At 33.8% G+C, this 21134-nt stretch overlaps 1 protein-coding gene across 1 annotated transcript in view; it reads left to right on the top strand.

Moving 5' to 3' along the window:
* Window positions 1–21134, top strand: part of MYOZ2 (myozenin 2) — a 41519-nt gene that overhangs the window by 7450 nt on the left and 12935 nt on the right. The window contains exons 3-5 of the mRNA XM_040474972.1: window positions 8600–8769; window positions 14433–14562; window positions 19770–19953. Coding sequence (XP_040330906.1) covers window positions 8600–8769; window positions 14433–14562; window positions 19770–19953 — 484 coding nt within the window. The remainder of the gene's footprint in view (window positions 1–8599; window positions 8770–14432; window positions 14563–19769; window positions 19954–21134) is intronic.

Genomic DNA, 21134 nt, shown 5'->3' with positions numbered 1-21134 from the left:
TCGTTGAAGTTAACTACTGGCTCACAGAATTCTTGAAAGTTTATCATTTGATTCTTCTGAGCCACATACAAGCTTGCTGTAGCACTGACTTATCACCTAGTACTTCTGGCTCCAGAGATCCTTAATATTGTCAGATGGTCACTCAAAGTCACAGATGGGTTCTCAAAGGGAGAAAATGTAGACTTAGAGGAAGTGTAATGGAGCATAAAGAATAAGAGGTTGGGCTATTATTTTGTGTGCCTTCTCTCCTTTTTCCTTTTTGTCTCTTACTTCCCCTCTCTCATGGTATAAATTTGCTAGTAATAACAGACTGTATCAGCTGGTAATTTCTTTGTACACCCTGACCCTGAAAGTTCCTCGTGGCTCTTACTGAGCATCTATTCCTTGTAGCAGCTTGAATGATGGTTCTAGTGCTTTGCTAAAAAGGAGTGAATGTTTCTTAGAAACCAGATGAGTCTGTGGCCAGGGTATATCCATTTTTGTTATAGCTCTGCTCTCTGCTCTCTTTCCTCTTTGAGGCCCCCACTTCTGGGCTCTCTGGCTGGCCTTATTCACTCATCCTTATGACCCCAATCCTAATATACTTTTTGGACCTACATCAGTGAGATGAAAATCTAGAGAGAATAACTACACCAGCAGGTTCTTAGTCAGAAGCCAACCAGCTTAAACAATAAAGGTAATTTATGGCTCACATATCTGAAAAGTTCAGAGGTGATCTCGTAGAGCTTCTTCATCTAGCAACTCAAGTATGCCACCAAGGATTCTCCTGTTTCTCTGTCTTTGTTTTGATTTCCTTGGGATGAGCTTCATCCCAAGCATGGCTCAATACTCTACCATGTACCTGCCAAAAGTTTCCTGGATGATATACTTCCATGTTTTGATGCAGCAGGATACAGAAAGCATCCTTGGCATATTTACAGAGACAAGTCCTGATATTCACTCTCATTGGCCTGAGTCAGGTCACATACTTGTTTCTGAATCAATCACAAAGCGGATCAACTCCTGTCAAACCCACCCTAGAAGACTACCATCAAATACAGAGGCCAGCAGGATGGAATCTAATTATGTCATGTGGCTATTTCAGAAAGGTTGGTGGTATCAGCTAATATTAGGGGCCATTAGGAAAAGGGAAACAAGATAAAAAACATTTTCTCAAATTTGCGTCTGGAGTCACAAAATTAGACTTATGCTGTAGATTGAAATTTTAGAATGTACAGAAGGTAATAATAATATGTCAGTCCTTTATCCTAACACCTCTATTTTTATTTAACTGTTTGTAATGACACAAATCAGTAACAGAAATGAGGAGGAAGAAAAAAGTTGCATTTCTGTTTTGGTTTCTTTATGGAAAAGGCTTGTGGTCTTAATTGTAAGGAGAAAGATTCCATTACTATGAAGATTGTCATCTCTGCATTTTCTAGTGGCTGCCTGCCTTGGGGCATTTTTCATTTCCTGAAAATGTCCCATTGAAAGTTTTTCAGAAAAACCAAAATTTGTTTAAAAACATTATTTGGAATATATAATTATATTATGTGGAATATGTATTTCTGGAAAAGGTTAATGGAAAAAAATCTGTGGATTTCAATTTTTTGTGTTATTATTTCATTCTCTCTCTGTCTCTCTTCATTGCTAATTAAATTGTTTTGAGAAGCATTTAAAGGCGATTGCCCCTCCCATAGTGATTGCACTATGTTAGTATAAGCAATACTGTTTCTTGTGTCGTTTGTGATCTAAAGGGAATTGCTGTTTTGATTATAGAAACAAAAAGTTGTAACAGCCCACCGTGTCACTTCCTCTAGAATATATTGAATATATATGAGTGAATATATATATTCAGTATATAATATGCATATATATGTATATGTATACTGAAAAATACACTGAAAATTAACCCAGCTTCTCTTTCCATGTTCCAAGCACACAGTAACAAAGATTCCGAACACTTGTAAATAAATGAAGGTGAATATTCCCTGTAGAACTCAGCAGGGCTGGCAAACAAATCCTAGGAAACTGTTATAAAACACCATCATTTACTTTGCTCTGTTCTTCTTGTCTTCTGAAGTTCTGCCCTTTCCAGAATGTCATATAGTTGGAATCAGACAGTGTGTAGCTTTTACAGACTTTACAGCAATTTTTACTTAAGGATTATTCATGTCTTTTCATAGCTTGGTAGCTTTCTTTCTTTTTTTTTTTCTTTTTTTTTTCTTGAGAAAATTGTAGTTCATATGCAAATATACAAAGTTCTCCCATCATGTACCTTTTCTTAATTTCTCCCAAGGTAACGTCTTGCAAAGCTATAATACACTGTCACAACCAGAATATTGTCATTAATACAGTTAAGAGACTCTGACCAATCACTAATGTACTCCTTATTTCTCTCTATTGTTTCATTTCAAGAATACTAGATAAATTATATAGACACCATATGTGTATATACAGTATGTAACCTTTGAAGATTGGCTTTTTTCACTTACTATAATTTTCTACAGTTATGTATGTTTCAATAGTTTGTTTCTTTTTATTGCTGAGTACCATGGTATGAATGGACTGCAGTGTTTTTAACCATTTACCCATTGAGGTGCATCTGGATTGTTTCCATTTTGTTTTTAATTAAGAATTTGGCTACTATGAACATTTGTACATAGGTTTTTGTGTGAACATGAGCTTTCATTTCACTGGGATAAATGCCCATTATTACTGTTAGTTCTATGTTCATTTTTCAACAGATATTACTAAATTACTTTCTAGAGTGGCTATACCATTCTACATTTCCAATAAGAATATATGAATGATCCAGTTTTTCCTTACCCTCCCCAGAATTAGGAACTGTCACTATTTTTCATTTCAGCCATTCTGGTAGTGACATATCATTGTGGTCTTAATTTGCATTTCCTTAATTTGCATTGGCTAATGAAGTTGCACATCTTTTTGTATGCTTATTTGCTATGTGTACATCCTCTTTGGTGATATGTCTCTTCATGTCTTTTGCCCATGTTCTAATTGGATTGTTTGCATTTTACTGGCGAGTTTTGAGAGTTCTTTATATATTCTAGCTTGTTGTCAAGTAGGTGTTTTGCAAATACTGTATCCCACTCTGTAGCTTGTCTTTTCATCCTCATAACAATCTTTCTCAGAGTACAAATTTTTAACTTTGATGAAGTCCAATTTATCAAATTTTCCTTTAATGAATTGTGCCTGTGTCATCAAGTTTAACAGTGTTTTGCCGAGCCCTAGATCCCAAAGTTATGGTCGTGTGATTTTTCTTCTTTAGCATGTTAATATGATGGAATGCATTGATTTTTGAATATTGAACCAGCCAGTATCCATGAAATAAATCACACTTATTCATAGCATAGAATTCTTTTTATATATTAATTCTAATTACTAATATTTTGTTAAGGATTTTTGCTTCTATATGCATGAGGAAAATTGGTCTTTAGCTTTCTTTTTTATGTGTTGTCTTTGTTTGGTTTTGGTATGGAGGTAATATTAGCTTCATAATGAATTGGGAACTGTTCTCTCATCTTCTATTTCCAGATAGAGATTATGTAGCATAGGGTGTTAATTCTTTAAATGTTTGGTAGAATTCTCCAGTGAAATTATCTAGTTCTGAAGATTTCTTTTTTTTTTGGAGATTTTAAAATTATAAATTTGGCTGCCTTATAGTTGTAGGATTAATGAGATTATCTACTTCATATTGAGTGAGATGGGATACTTTGTGCTTTTCAGAAATTGGTGAATTTTTTTAAGTTTTCAAATTTATGTGAATTTACATATAAAGTTTTTCGTAGTGTTCTCTTAATATCCATTTGCTATCTGAGGTGTCTGTAGTGATATCCCGTGTTTTGTTCCTAACGTTGGTAGTTTGTGTCTTTGATTTTTTTGTCTGTGTCAGTCTAGCTAGAGATTTGTCAATTTTATTGATCTTTCAAAAGCCAACTCCATGCTTAACAGGTTTTTAATTTCTGCTGTTATCTTTATGATTTGTTTCCTTCTGCTTGCTTTGGGTTTATTTTGCTCTTCTTTTTCTAGGTTTTTGAGGTGGAAGTTTAGGTTATTCATTTGAGACTTTTTTTAATGTATGCATTTAGTACTATAAATGTCCCTCTCTGCACTGCATTATCTGTGTCCCATAAATTTTGCCATACTCTATTTTTATTTTCATTCAGGTCTGTGAATTTTTTTTTATTTCCCTTGAGACTTCCCCTTTGACACATAGATTATTTAAAAGTATGTTGTTTACTTTACAAATGTTTGGAAATTTTCCTATTATCTTCCTGTAACAGATTTCTGGTGTGATTCCATTGTAATCAGAGATCATGCTCTGTACAATTTTACTCTTTTAAATTTGTTGAGATTTGTTTAATGGCCCAGGATATGGTCTACCTTGGTATATGTTCCATGGGCACTTGAAAAGAACATGCATTCTGTCGTTCAGTAAAATATTCTGTAAGTGTCAGTTAGACCTTCCTGGTTAATGGTATTATTGAGTTATTTTATATCCTTGCTGATTTTCTGTCTGTTGCTCCATCCTGTTAAGAGAGGGATGTTGAAGTCTCCAACTATAATTATGGATTTGTCTATTTCTCCTTTCACTTCTTTAGTTCTTTTTGTTGTTGTTGCTGCTGTTTGGTGCATACACATTTAGAATTTCTAGGTCATCTTGGTGGATTGATACTTTAATCATTATATAATGCCTTCTCTGTCTCTGGTAATTGTCTTTGCTCTGAAGTTCAGTTTATTTGATATTAATATGACCACTCCTGATTTCCATTGATTAATATTTGATCTTGATATATATTTTTCTACCCTGTTACTTTCAATTTACCTGTAGTTTCAACTCACTTATTTGAAGTGAGTTTTTTGTAGACATCATATAGTCTGGTCATATTTTTTAATTCAATCTACTAGTCTTGTCCTTTGGTATATTTAGAGCATTTATATTTGATGTGATTATTGATGTGTTAGAGCTTAACTCTATCATTTTATTTTTTGTTGCCTCTGTTGTTCATTTCTGCTTTGTTTTTCCTATTTTTATATGGAATACTTAAACATTTTTTTAACATTTCCATTTCTATTTATCTTTGTGATTTCAAGTCTATCTGTAATAGCTTTTTTAGTAGTTGCACTAAGAATTACATTACATATGCCTAACTTTTCAAAGTCTACTGATGTTGTTACTTTATCAGTTCAAGTATGAAAATTTTACTTACTTTCATGTCCCTTTATCCTCCTCTGTTTATAATTTAATTGTCTTAACTTTTTCTTATACATACATTTATAGTTATATCAGAGACTTTTATAGTTTTTGCTTCTAATATCAAGCATAATTTGGAAGACTCAAGAGGAGAAGGGAAGCTTATTGCATTCTTATTCTTATGTTGCTTACTGTATTCTTTGCTCCATCTTTTATTGTTTCCCTTCTGTTTAAAGAACTTCCCTTAGCTTCTTGCAATGGTCTGAATGTTTGGGTCCCCCACAAATTCATATACTGAAATCCTAATGCCCCTGTGATGGTATTACATGATGGTGATTAGGTTATGCAGTGGGGTCCTCATGAATGAGATTAATGCCCTTATAAAAGAAGTACAAGAGAGCTACTTTGTCCCTTCCACCATGTGAGAACACAGCAAGAAATAATCAGTGTGTAACCCAGAAGGGGGTTTTCACCAGACTTCCAGCCTCTAGAACTGTGAGAAATAATTTTGTTGTTTAGAAACCACTAGTCTTGTATTTTGGTATAGCTGCCTGAACCATTGTTTAGCATAGGACTCCAGGAAACAAATTCTCCTAGTTTCCCCTCTTCTGAAGATGTCTCAATTTCTCCTTTATTTCTGAAGGATATTTTAACTGAGTATCAGATTCTGGGTTGACAACTTTTTCTTTCAGTACCTTTGTGCTACTTCCTTTTGGTTTTAATGGTTTCTGGTGAGAAATTCATTGTCATTCTCCTTTTTTTTCTCCTTAAAGGTAAGTTGTCATTTTTCTTGGCTGCTTTAGTTTTTAGAAGATTACATAATGTTGTGAAGTTCTATAAATTTATCTTGTAAAGGATTCTCTTAGCTTCTTGAACCTGTAGATTTATGTCTCTTGCCTGATTTGGGGAATTTTTAACCATTATTTCTTTGGGTACTTTTCCAGCCCTACTTCCTTCTCCTCTCCTGGGACTTCAATGATACAAATGCTGTATCTTCTGTTCTAGCCCAATTAATACCTAAGGCTTTCTTTGTTTTCTTTTTTAGTCTATTTTTTTTCTCTGTTGTTCTTATTGGGTGATTTACATTATTCTACCTCCCAGTTCACAGATTTTTTTTTTCCATTCTCCCCTCCATTCTGCTACTGATTCCATCCACTGAGCTTTTACTTTGGTTATTATATTTTCAGTTCTGAAGTTTCCATTTGGTTCTTTACATCTTTTATTTTGCTGCCATGACTTTTTATTTCTTTGCTGAAGCTTTCTATTTTTTCATTTGTTTCTAAGAGCTTTGTAATTGCTCTTTGAAGCATTTTAATCATGGCTGCTTTAAAATCTTTGTTGTGTAATCTTAACATCTCAGTTATCTCATGTTGGCATCTGTCTTTTTTTCATTTGGTTCGAGATCTTCCTGGTTCTTGGTATGATAAGAGATTTTTTTTATTTGAACTTAGAAAATTTCATTTTATGTTCTAAGACCCTTGCTCTTATTTAAGCCTTCTTTTTCATTTATCTTAGTCTAACACTGCGTCATCGGGAAAGGAGAGCGCCACCTCATCACCGTCGGGTGGAAGTAGTAATACAAGTTTCCCGCTTGTCCTCCATTGAAACTTGAGGGGAAGAACTCTTTGTTACTGCTGGGGGGGAGTGGTCATTTGAAATCCCCACATGGTCTCCACTAACACTGCAGGGAGGGAAGGTTGTTACTGGCCAATAGTAATGAAAGTCCCAGTTTCTTCCCTGGCTTCTCTGACAACACCCCAGTGGGAGTATTGTGGCACCTTTTTACAGCCTCAGAAGGGTAAAATTCTAGGCTCCCCACTTAGCTTTTGTTGATGTGGGTAGGACCAAAGTTTTTTCTTTGGTATTTTGCTGAGGTAGAATGGCTATCGTCCAAAAGTTTTCTTTTTTCTAGGCTGCTCCTTTCCTGGTCTTTTTGCCAATAACAGTCTTTTATTAGGGCTTTTTTTTTTTTTTTTTTTTTTTGTCTGCACTTGGTCTGTCTGGCTTGCTAGCATCTTAGCTCCAAGTCTGGGATTTTGTAGCTAAAAGAAAACTCAGAGAATTCACCACCATGTTGTTCCTTGAGTTGTGAGGTCCTAGCTAGTTGCCTTCTTCTCCCCATCTTTCAGAGTCATCTCATGTTTGTTTTATACATAATGCTCAGGATTTTTAGTTGTATTTAGCAGAGGTATAGGGAAAGTATATCCACTTTCTCAGAAACAGAAGTCTTTATATTATTAGTTTTATGATTAGTGGAGCTCTTCTTCATGTAACATCAAAATATGTAAACAAACTGATTTTTTTTCCAAAGTAAAATAAGGAGAAAATTTAAGTAATTCTGTTGTTTCATCCTTAAATACCACCAAAAGCCCAACTACTAAGGTTAATTTGTCCCATTGTCAAAGAATGTCATCCCAATCAATCAGCATAATTATTTATTTTACTAGTGGCCCAGTTTTTCTTCCTGTGCATTTACCAACAGTGTACAGTGGCAAGAGTATTCTGTGCGTGACACAGAAATATATTCTTGATTAAAGGAGAAAGTAGAGAGAAAAGTTTGATCTCTTTTGAGTTTTAAAAAAATCCAGTACTAGAAATAAAAAATAACAAGCATTTACTGGACATCTCCCATATTTAAAGCATGGAAGACACAAAGATTAAAACAAAACAACACAAAAATTACAAACTATGAAATCAGTAAATGGAATCAAGTAATTGTGATTCAGTGTGATGGGAATACAGAAAAGGCATGAATAATTATGAATACAGATTTTAGTGAAGGAATTCACATAAATAGCACTTAAGCTGGGTTGGGAAGGATTCTTCACTCAATACTCACCACCTGCCTGCTTTATACTAGGCTCCTTGGTGATGGCTGCAGAATGAATGGTATTTTGACAGTGATGGGGAAATGGGTGGCATGAGTGGAAGGGTAGGCCTTCTAGTGATAGGGATAATTCAAACCAACACATAAAAATGTGGAGTGCCAAATAAAACTTATTAAAACAACTATAAGCAGTGCTGTTTGAAAACTCATTAAATTTGGAAACACTAATTAATAACAGTGTTATTAGCTAACTTTCAGTCATTCTTTCTATGTGCCAGTTACCATTGCTAAGTGATTTATATGAAGCATTTTATTTAATCCTATCAACCCTATTCAGTGGGTATTATTACCATTAGCCCTCCTTTACAGATGAGGAGACCAAGGCTTAGAAAAATAAGTAACATATCTATAATCATACAGTTAGAAAATAAGGGAGCAAGGATTCAACCTAAAGCAATTTGAATAAAGAGTCTTTATTTAAGCCACTACATAGCAGGCAATAAATTATGGAATTTAGCAAAGTACTTACAAATGCTTACCTTGGGGTTTTCATACACATGAATGTTGTTTTACAGATGTAGATGGCATGCACCTGGGCAAAAAAGTCAGCATCCCCAGAGACATCATGTTGGAAGAATTATCCCACCTCAGTAACCGTGGTGCCAGACTATTTAAGATGCGACAAAGAAGATCTGATAAATACACATTTGAAAATTTCCAGTATGAATCTAAAGCACAAATAAATGTAGGTATAACCTGATCATGTGGTATCCAAATAAATGGGCAGCATTTCTAAGTGTATATGTATCACTAGATTCCCAAACAAGTGTTCTACATATTTATTTGACATATTTTCCCATTGATGCTGTTAGACTTTTTTTTCTCATGATAATAAATAGTTGAGGTGAATAAACAAAAGAAGCATTGTATATGTTATGAGTATCTTTTTAGTTCAGTAGGGACACTGCAAACCTGTAAATTTGGCACTGAAAAGCTGGTCTGCTCACTAAGAGGAGGGAGAGGGAGTGGAGGTTGGTGTAACTAAAAGTTTCCATGGTCTTATCACTGCTAGTTAAATGCTTGGGATGGGAACACTTCCAAAGCACACAGCACTCCACAAAGTAAGTATAAGCATTTTATTGGCTGAGTACATCCTGGCACTGAAACGTGCCTGAAGACTAGAGACACAGTTGAGCTCCTCTCACTCAAAGCATTTATTCCACATTGTGTAGGGAAGTCTGATTCCTATTAACAACAAACCAAGGTAGACAAAACTCTTCAGGCAAAAGTTTCCCTCAGCTTAAAGTTAATAAACAAATGAACAAACTAATGACTTAAATTATGTTTTATGTATTATATTAATATTACATTATTCATATATTTATATTATGTGTATATATATACATATTTATTATATTATATATATTTTAAATGTCCTTATGAACACAATATATTCTATGGGGAGATTATAGAGGAAGAAGTTCATAGTAGGAAAACAACTAGTTTTGGGAAAATGGCTTTAAAAATAAAATACCAGTCATGAAGAACCAAAAAGGAATAAAGCATTGGTTCTAAATTTGAAGAAGTAGTGGAGACTACAATAAATACGTTTTATTTCCTAAAGGTTTCTTCCTGTAACTATGGGAAGTCTGTAAGTTTACTTGTGCATTTCAACCCAAACATTTGCCAGCTGCCCCCACTAAGAAGTTGTTTTGAATGGACATCTCACATCTTTACAACAAATAGACTGGTTTCACTGAGATCTTTTATTGTAATTACTAAAATACATTACAGAACTAACATCCACACCCACAAACACTAAAATTTTATTCATTCCTGAAATTTCTATTTCCCTGGTTAACAATAAATGTGAGGGGACTTCTTAAATAAAATAATTTCTTTTTCACATTAATGAGCATCATTTAACATCCATGGATTAAGTCTAGTTATAACTATGAATTTGGCTAGACATCAAATCTTACTGAACTATAATGTTTACATTTGTGAGGGATGATTTTTCACTTGAAGTCATGGATAAATATAATGTTATGTTACCCTATAATTATGTCCACTATCTACATCCAAAAATGTGGCTAATACAGTGTGAGCCTAAAATAATCCCTATCACAGCTGATGATGTCTAATTATATAATCATATTCTTTCATTAATGACAACAGAGGAGCAGCTTTAAAGAGTAGTATAAAATGAGGTGGCTTAAGGAAATTCTTTGAAAAGTCATCTACAAGTCTAGGCACCTGAATAAATGAATAAATCCAGTTTTCATAACTTATACTTACATCTCTAAGTCCATGCCTTAACTACAATTCTGGAGGAAGGCACAATAAGTTTTTAAATGTCTTTATGAACCCAATATATTCTTTCATCACTAGTATCTCAAATTACTGACAACATCCTGTGGCCAAATGTTTTGATTATACATAAAAGGTAAGAATATGCCTTGATAGTTTTTCAGTATTCCTAAAAGGTTGAACATTAAATAAATAAAATAGTCTGTAACAAGCATATTGAAATAAACAATCAAATGCCAATAAGTAACTTAGAGCAATAAACAATAATAACGTATGCAATGAACTAGTATGTCATTGAGTTACATAACCCACTCCAAAGTCTGTTGAAATCTACTCTCTCTTTTTTCTAAATGAGGAAAGTAATGTTCAAGGAAGTATATTAATTTGTCTTAAGCAACACTATAATAAATAAGATTGAAATCCAGCTCTCAGAATTTTAGAATTCTTGGCACTGACACTTATCATGGTGTAATTAAAGGAAACTGGGCTGGAAACCAGAAGACCAGGGTTCAGTCCTGGCTGTCCCACAAGCTGTGCAATTTGGAGTCCACTTAAAAGTTTTTTTAGCTTTCCTGGACCTCTTTTCTCATTTAGAAAATAAGAGAATGGACTAAAATGTTCTGTAAAGTGCCTTCTTTAATGATTTGTATTTAATTCTAAAAATGACCTGCATAATAAATCATTGAGGAAGAGAGAGTGAACCACATTATATAATGATATATTTGCTTAATCAAGGCACTAGATTGCAACTTGGAGCAAGCCTTGTTAATAGGATGGGAATTTAAAAACAATATTAGGCTCAGGTCTATTTCCATTCATTTATTTATACTTTGGCAAATATTTAGTGAATGTCTACTGTGTTCTAGATACTATGCTGGGAACTCATAGATAAATAAATACAGCCGTTGTGTAGTGAAGAAGAAACAAAGTAATATTGAAAGAAAACAGCTATTACTTATAATCTACTTCTTGAATCATCTTTATATGATTTATATCACATTTTCCTAATTTATTAACTACATTTTCTGGAATGAGCTTTTACTTTTACTGGTTCCCTCAAGCAATAAATATTGTCAAAATAATTATTTAACTCTATATAAATGTCTTATTTTATTATAATCTTTAGGACATCATTAGATGAAAATATAAGCCAACTCCCTGGTAATTTAATGCCATTTGTCCAAATTCTAAGTACCATTTTAAAAATGAAAAAGCTAACAGCAGCTTTGAGCTTACTCTACTGCTAAGAAACCGTCAGAATTAAGCCACACAAACCTTATGATATAAATAACAACAGAAAATGTGCTGTCTTGAAAAGAAATGAAAATACACTCCTTGCTACAAAGCCAATTTTGAAACCCTAGTTCATGAATTGATCAAATTCTTACACCAGTAGGCAAAAACTGAAATGGATGAAGAAAACAAGCATTTAAGGAAAAATAAAATAGAAGAATGATTCATGATAATTAAAATTAACTTCTATAAATCATTATAAAATGATACTGAGGAAAACAATCTCCATTTTATGGTGAAGACTACATATGTTTTTGGTAACTATGGACTTTTTAAAATCCTTAGAAATCTTAAATAATAGTGGGGAAAGGGGAAGTGTACAATAAAAAATAATTCTGAAATAAGACCAAACTAAATATACTGAGATTCCTAACATATATTTATTTTGTGCAAAAAATAACTTCTATGTATTTGGCAAAAATTATAGAAACATGTTTTTTTAAAAAAAGACCTTTTATTTCTATTGATATTTCAACAGAAATCATGTAATAGATATTATCCATGTGTTTATAACTTCTATGTTTATGACCTGTAAGATGCTGCTCTAGTTTTACTTTGTTTAGGGTCAACTTAACTGAAATAAAAAGAAACAGATTTTCATTTATGTTTTCAACTTCTCCTGAAGGGAATCACACAGGATGGAACTCTGTAATTTAAGGCTTATATCATAACTAAAGTAAGTTGCTACTCAACTATTATTAGGCTTTCTTTGTATATGTAACGATGACAATAGAGGTACTGGATGTCGCCTGATAATTAATGACTAGCTAGACACAGTTGATTTTCCTGTTCAATAATCCCCAGGAAGAAGTCTTCAAAGAACATCAGTATTATGATTCTTAAATTACCTTAGGTAGAATGGTTTGCAAGTTTAGGTGAAATGTATCTCATGGACAAATTTCAGGTACTTAGAAAAAGAATTCTAAATTCATGATGTTCCTATATTTATCTCAGTTGGCTTTTTATTTATAATTAAAGTTTTGAGATGTGATGTAGGTTCAGAAGTGAGAAAATATACCAGTCTAGTCTAGACTTAAATGTCTAACACTTAAGATAATTGCTACATTCAAAAAGCTAAATACTGATATTTCTGAGTATAACATTATTCTAGTCTTTAGAAATTGTTCCTTGTTGCCTATGGAATAAAATGCCAACTCTTCTGCTCAGTAATCAAGACACTGTGCTCACCTAATAAACATTATCTCTCATGTCTTTGCTCCTTTCCACAAGCCAGCTTCCCATTGCCAATATGTGCCCTATTCATTTCCACAGCAGCTTTATCCACGGTGTTGCAGAGAGTAAGGTGAATGTAAAAGGCACCTGGAGAGTTGCTGTGGGTGGGGAAAGCCTGAAAACAAAGATAAAGTTTATTTAAGTACTAAAGTGTAAAATTATTTTTCACCAGATCATCTTAGAAATACATGTAAAAGTGAAAAAGCATTTAAAAATGTTTTCTGCTTCTGTCACATAAAGTCAAAATTGGTAGGGGCGCCTGGGTGGCGCAGTCGGTTAAGCGTCCGACTTCAGCCAGGTCACGATCTCGCGGTCCGTGAGTTCGAGCCCCGCGTCAGGCTCTGGGCTGATGGCTCATAGCCTGGAGCCTGTTTCCGATTCTGTGTCTCCCTCTCTCTCTGCCCCTCCCCTGTTCATGCTCTGACTCTCTCTGTCCCAAAAATAAATAAATGTTGAAAAAAAAATTAAAAAAAAAATTGGCTTTTATTTGCTATGCTCTTCACTAAATTTTTCTTTCTAAAGTTAAAAAAAATGACTAGGTACTTCTTAGATTGGCTTCTTCTTAAAACACACATGTTTCTCATATCAAATTACAACAATGCTTTATTATAGAGATAATGCCTAGCCTTGCTTCTGAAGACATCACCTATTACAATGTCTTTTTCTCTGTTAAACTGCAAATTAACTGTTTTTAAAGGTGCTATATTAGTGCCATAGAATAAATCCTAAATTATAATAGTAAAACAAATTCACCTAAAACCTAAAAGATGAACATCTCTTTTAAGCATTTTACTTCCTAGAAACCCCAGATTCTTCCTTTTATAAATCTATGCAGCTCCAAGTATATTTTTTATACACAACTAGAGTTCAAATTTTAGATTAAATTTTTAAACAAGACAAACTAAAGAATATAATTAAATCTCAGTATAAACAAAATAGTAATGTAACTGTGACTAAGCCACATCTTTGGCCGGTATGCTCTATAATATTAGATTTGTAAAGACCTAAAAATGAAATAGATTCACCTTATAGGGGCTTTGTGAATAGTACATTAAATAATTGATACCAAGCCTTAGACACAGTGTCTGGCACACAGTGAGGCTCAATTAATTATTCAAAAAATTATTTTAATGTTTATTTATTTTTGAGAGAGAGAGAGAGACAGAGGGTGAGCAGGGTAGGAGCAGAGAGAGGGAGACAGAGAATCCGAAGCAGGCTCCAGGTTCTAAGTTGTTAGCACAGAGCCCGAGGCCAGGCTCAAATCCATGAATTCAGAGATCATGACCCAAGTGGAAGCCAGATGCTTAACCGACTGAGCCACCCAGGCACCCCTCAATTAATTATTATTAACTGAAGTGTTGTCATATAACGGATCCTAGGTTAGGATCAGTAAAATTTCTCATTCAATAACTTAACCAACTACATATAAATTATTGAAGCCCCAAGAAACAAGAAAGTGGCACTGTATTTAAGTTTTAAATATACAAATGGAGTCTTGCACATACGGTATCTCCTATTAGTGTGTCCAACATTTTTGAGTTTTCAGCAGAGTTTACTTTTGATCAAATACAGCACAACATTGCCATGCAGAACGGGAAACTGGATGGAAGCAACTTGGAAGGTGGCTCACAACAAGCCCCATTTACTCCTCCCAACACCCCGGATCCACGAAGTCCCCCAAATCCAGAAAACATTGCACCAGGTAACTGTCCTCTTACAGACAATAAATAAAATAAATAGAATAAAATTGGTGTGTACTTAAATATATGACTCAGGTCATTTGGACCCTTTAATGAATGGTATCTAAATGACATGGCCTTGGTTATCATATGTCTATTTTGTGGTTAAGTTCAATATGAACATAAAGATTTAGTTCTAAGAAGTCATATAAAACATTTCCTATGTTCTTTCAAAAGTTTCGTTGTATTTGTTGGCAATCATCTGTTATATTAAAAATTGAATCACTTGTAATGATATTGACATTCTATTTGTATAGGACTATAGTTTATCAAGTGCTATGATATATATTGTCTTCTTTAATTTCAAAATAACTCTGACACATTTATTACAATCCTCATTGTACAAATTAAGAAACTGAGGTTATGAATGGCTATAAGCTCATATTGACTGATCAAGAATTAAATCCAGACACCAAATTTACAGATGCCTTCTGTAAGGTGACCTTGTGGAGATTGCTTTTATTATTCTCTGCTTTCTTAGAAGACTTTAAATGCAATTCTTTAAGATTGCATATTTGTTTAATATCTTAAAAGAGAACCAAATCCTTATCCAGTCAGTGTATGTTATTTAGAAATTCTGTTAGATTTTGAAATACTAAATCTGTCACAAAAATTATCTATTTAGACAACATCTTTTCAAAATAATTGATGGCAAGTACCTTCAAGTATTTCCTCAAGAGAATGTATAGATTTTTTAAAGGTTCAAATACTTTTATCTTGAAATTAGCAATACTTATGTCATATTTTTATAAACAGTAAATTTAGGAAAAGTAATTCTAGAATTCTCCTCAAACAACAGCAATAGTTTTTGAAAATATGTAAGTAAAGCAACTGTATCATATTTAATCTTACTTAAAAGTAAATTGAATGCCAGTCATTGATGACCTTAGATTTATTGACAGTCTTATTGAACACCACAATGAGAAAAAGTATTGATAGATACAATAAAATAACACTGAAGGAGACCAAATACACAATTAGAATGCATAGAATTCTGAAGTAAAGCATCATGATAAAGTTCTTAGTTTTCCAGTAGCCTTTTTCATGGTAGGAAAGCAGGTAACAGATTTACATATACAGCATTAAGCACACAGGAGAAAAACAAGCTTCAGAATCGGACAGACCTGGGTTCAGCCTCCTAGCTCCTTCCATCCCCGCCTATTTTAAGATTGTGCTGGGAAATAAAGTAAATCTCTTTGAATCTCAGTTCCCTCAATCTGTAAAATAAGGAAGACAAATCTCACTGCACAGGGCTGTGAGAATTAAGTTTGATAAGTATAGTCCCAAACATATAATAAAGTATGGTAGTCCTCCTTTTCCACAGGAATATGCCCGAGACCCCAGCGGGTTCCTGAAACTGTGGACAGTAGCGAATTCTATGGATACAATGTTTTTTTCTATACGTACATACTTACTATAAAGTTGAATTTATAAATTAGGCACAGTAAGAGATTAACAACAGCAATAATAAAGTAGAACAATTATAACAATATACTATAATGAAACATATGCGAATGTGGTCTCCGTCTCTCTTTCAAAATATCTTATTATTCTGTACTCTCCTGTCGTCTTGTGATGGTGTGAGATAATAAAATGTTGCATGGGGAGGTGTAGTGAGGTGAGTAAAGCAGGCCTTGTGTTAGGCTACTATTGACTTTCTGACCACGTATCAGAAGGAGGAGCACCCGCTTGGGGACAGGACAGGACCATGATAACTGCCTTTAACTGACACCGCAGAAAGTGAAACAAAGGATAAGTGGGGTACCATTGTACTTAGCTAAAGTTAATCCTTTCCTTATCAACTTTATATCCTTAAAACATAATAGAATACATACATATTATTTTAGCTCCAACCACCATGTGGTAACTACTTGCCTTCTAATGTTTGGAGTGTTTTTTGTTTATTTTTTTAAATAGCAAAGAGAAGACATATAGAAAGGCTTATGTTGGTTCAATCCAGTACTCTCAGCACGAAGTTAGAACTTTTATTATGTGGTCATCTTTATAAACTATGTAATTACAAAGGGAATAAAAAAAAATTCATCTCTACCCTCAAGGAATTCATGCATAGGGAGACAGGAAAAAGTTCACATTACATTTGTGGTCTCACATTGCCTCTGCATATATAATTCAATATCATATATGCATTTTATTTATTTCAAAATAAATGAAATATATATATGAATATATAAATATAAATAAATATAAAGAGAAAGTTTAAAAGTATAAACTCATAGAGCTCTTTAAATCTATATATCCAATTATTAAATATTAGGAAATGTCTATGTAACACAGACTAAGAAAAGGAGGATTTTGGAGGTTATCAGATAGTTTGTCCTGAAGCAAGAGTAATGGATCCTTCCTCCTTGGTTGATAATTGAGGAAGCAAACTTCAGTTTATACTAATTTAGCAAAGAAACTTATTAGTTAACATGCCATGTATCTAAAATCTAACTTTTCTCAAACATGAATCAATAAGAGTATTACAGTGCCATAATACTGCAGGAATTAAGTTCCTTTGAACTGAAATGTTATCTTAAAGACATTATTTTAAAATCAAACAAGAAATTTTATCATGTAGCATTGCTGAAATGTAATGTATCTGAGAACTTAAACATATGCAAATTCTTTCCTATAAATCAGCACATCAGAAAAGAGTTATTAGTTAATTCTATTTATAAAAAGAAATTGGGAAACTTGGAATATTAAAAAAATGTGAAAAGATTAGACCCCTTGTCATCCCTCAATGTAACAAAGGTTATAAAACCTTTAAAATTATTATAAACATGATGTAGAAACTTCAAAAGTATCCTGAGCAAAGTTGGTTAGGAATAAAATACACTAGAATGTATACTAGAATTATAGTTATGTGATCATTACGTTTATTGGTGGAAAAATACTGAGACAAAATACACACAGATAAAATAACTGTATTGGGGTAGTGGGATTTCAAGGAATTTTTAAAAATATAAAATTCTAAAATACCCAGTTTCTAGATGGCTGACATTTGATCACTTTTAGGAAAGGAAGAGGACAGTAAAATGTAATAGTTATGATAATGGAGTTATGTTTACAATACAAATGCAAAATGCCAGGAAAGTAACTCTCCTTTTCTGAGGGAGACAGGAAAGGCTAGATAGAAGAGGGTAACTTCAAGCTAAGACTTAAAATAGGAATTTGCAGGTGGCAAGAATTAGAAAAACATTCCAGGCACAGGGAACTAATGGAACAAGTAGGGAATCATATGGGGACACAGCAAGCTTCAGGTAGAGTGGACCCAAGTTCTGGAGCATTAAAGGGACAAGAGAATGGCAGGACATTACCCTGGATGGGGCTAGGGCCACATGTGCAATGCTAAGTAATTTAGACTTTTGTCATGGGGAGCCATCTTAGCACCCTGAGAAAGGGAAGTCAGTGACAGGATCAGGTTTTCCAGTTAGAAAGGTCAGTCAGGCAGCAGTGTGGGACATGGGGGAAGGGTTGGGATCTTCACAATATGAAGGCTATTGTGAAAGCCCAGGCAAGAGATGGTCAAGGCTTAAACCAAGGCAGTGGTAACAAAAATGAAGAAGATAGAGGGAATTTTCTAGAGCAAGGTTTCCCAATGTTCTTTTTGCAAATCCCTTCCCTAAGACTTGTAAGCCATACTTGAGACTTACCGAAATCAAATCTCTGGAGGGAAGAGCCCACTATCCACATTTTAAATATGTGCCCAAAGTTATTCAACAACAAAGTTTAAGAGCCACTATTTTAGAAGTCCTTAAAAAGCACAGATGGTAATACTTAGAGATTTGTTGTGGGAATGAGGGAAAGTTTAGCATAATGCTTCTGTCTTGGGCATCTGAAGGTAGTGATAGCATTAAGGTAACCAGTATAGAAGAAGAAGCTAAATATATTAGAAATAGGCACACATAGGTCTAGATAGGTTATAAAGGATGGCAGGGGAATATTTGTTTGGACAAATGTAATGGGTGGTTGAACAGAAAGTCTTGGGGATTTAAAAATGTGCAATCATCAATATGTAGGCTACAAAGCCATGAATATAAATGGAATTTTTTTAGGCAGCATGTATAATATAAGAAAAGAGCTTTGAGTAACTAAGTGGCAAGCAGAAAAAAAGATTATTAGAAGAGATTATCATGAGATACTGGAGGCAATCAGAAGAAAATTAATAGTGCAAACAAATAACTGCAAGATTTGTTGGAGGAGATAAACTCTTTAGTGTAACGAAAGGATAGGTGTGATTTGACAGAAGAAAATAGAAAACATTTTAGAGAAGAGAATCAGAGAAACTTAAAAAAGTAAGAGTGACCAAATGGTAAAGGGTTTTGACGGTGGAAAAGAGAATTATGCAAACGACACAGTGAGGTAGTATGGTAGTGTAGATGGAGAGTACACAGCTGCCTTTGAATAACTTGAAGAATGTCACTTGATGCATGTGAGCATGATTTAAAGTTTATGCCAGAAATTCGTGTGATTTTTAAACGGCACTTAAAAAAATTTCCAGCTCCCGCGAGAAGTTGAGGAAGTGAGACCGGAAGCAGAAAAGTTACCTGAGAAATCTTGAGGAACAAAGTAATCATGGGATGGACTCCTCAGGGAATAAGATCAGGGTCTGACTAAGACAGTGAAAACAAATTACTTCACCGTTCTGAAGCTTAAACGGTTTGCAGATCACTCAGCGATTTAAGATAGACAAGACCTAAGAATTACCTCTAATGAATCAGCTCCCAGAGGAGGGAGGTTTTATCTTCATGGCTATTTCCCCAGCACTTGAACCACAGTAGGCACTCAATATATATAATTTTAACTTAATTCATTCACTGTGGTAACTAAAGCCTACTATAAATTAATGTAAGGGAAACAACTTTTTAAAATTAAATGAATAGTTTCATTGAACAAATACATACTAAAGATAATCAAGAAAGAAAGAACTGTATGATTTGGTAGAATTAAATGTTGACAAAAGTGGTTTCTTCTGAAAATTCCACAAATTTAAAGGGGTTAAAAATGTCTTACAGTTTCAGACCGTTGTCTGAGAGATCATAAAAAGGACGCATTCTTCGTAAATTCACCCCCGCTTGAAAAATTAAACATGGTAAAATGTTAGGTGGAGTTCTGTAATTCTAGGCACTCTGTGTTTATTTATTCTTGCTATATTTTTCCAAAGGATATTCTGGACCACTGAAGGAAATTCCTCCTGAAAAGTTCAACACCACGGCTGTCCCTAAGTACTATCAGTCTCCCTGGGAACAAGCCATTAGCGGTGATCCGGAGCTTTTAGAGGCTTTATACCCTAAATTTTTCAAGCCTGAAGGAAAGGCAGAACTGCCTGATTACAGGAGCTTTAACAGGTAATCCAATTATCCTGGGTGACACTGTTGTGTAACACCAAGGCTTTTATATCATGGTATGGAGAACTGAATTTTCTGGTAGAAAAAGAAATTTTCTTTTAAGAAGAGACTCAAAATGGCAATATAGGGTAACTCCTAAGCCTAGGCAAGGACTCATTTTTGCAATATTATTTATATGGCAAATCTTGGTGTTTTAGTATAAAAATGAAGCCAGTGATTCAGAAACTATCACTGTTACAACATCAAGATTATTTCCCACATTATAGAATGTTTTTAAAAAAATTTTATTAACATAATTTTATTAAAAAGTTTTTCCAAAAACGAATAATTTCTCATTCAAAGGTTGATATTAGTGTTTATGTGTTGTTTCAAATGACAATGCTATTCAAGAATTTCAGAAATTACATATAGGACAATGAAAATTACTGTGTAACTCTAGGTCCCAACTTACATTTTTTAAACCAGATTAAAGGTAACTTAAGGATTTGTGGTTCAAGACTCCAGCACATGGATAAACCAAAATTTATGCTACCAAAATTATTGCCAAATAATATCTGCATGATAGTATTCACAATGGATATTTATTTCTCCCTGCTATCCAGTTTTAATAATTCCCATGGCTATTTTAGATATATTTTTAATGGTCTTATAATCCATTCTTTGATCATTTGATTTTTGTCTAAAATTTTTTTTTAACGTTTATTTATTTTTGAGAGAGACAGATACAGAGTGTGACGGGGGAGGGGCAGAGAGAGAGGGAGACACAGAATCTGAAGCAGGCTCCAGGCTCTGAGCTGTCAGCACAGAGCCACACGCTAGGCTTGAACTCACAAACCGTGAGATCATGACCCGAGCGGAAGTCGGACACTTAATCGACTGAGCGTGCCCCTGATTTTCATTTTAGAGTAAAATATCTCCAGTATGCTGTTTTGGACCCACAGAAAAGTAGATCCAATTAATAGACTGCTTAATGACGATTCATTTGAAAATTAATAAATTAAGGAGTAACTTTTTTATTTACAAAAGAATACCACAAAGCCTGCATTTAATTAGTGACCTTCCTCAGTACTTATAAATTATACTTAGTTTTCACACACTACTATAATAGTGGTGTTAATATTATGTCTATTATTAGTAATAGATCTCCTAGGATTACACCTAACATTAGCATTATTACTACT

This window comes from Herpailurus yagouaroundi, unplaced genomic scaffold (assembly GCF_014898765.1).
Source record: "Herpailurus yagouaroundi ecotype Mexico unplaced genomic scaffold, PumYag 28, whole genome shotgun sequence".
In the NCBI taxonomy this organism is placed as follows: Eukaryota; Metazoa; Chordata; class Mammalia; order Carnivora; family Felidae; genus Herpailurus; species Herpailurus yagouaroundi.
This window is presented reverse-complemented; position numbering and strand designations above follow the sequence as displayed.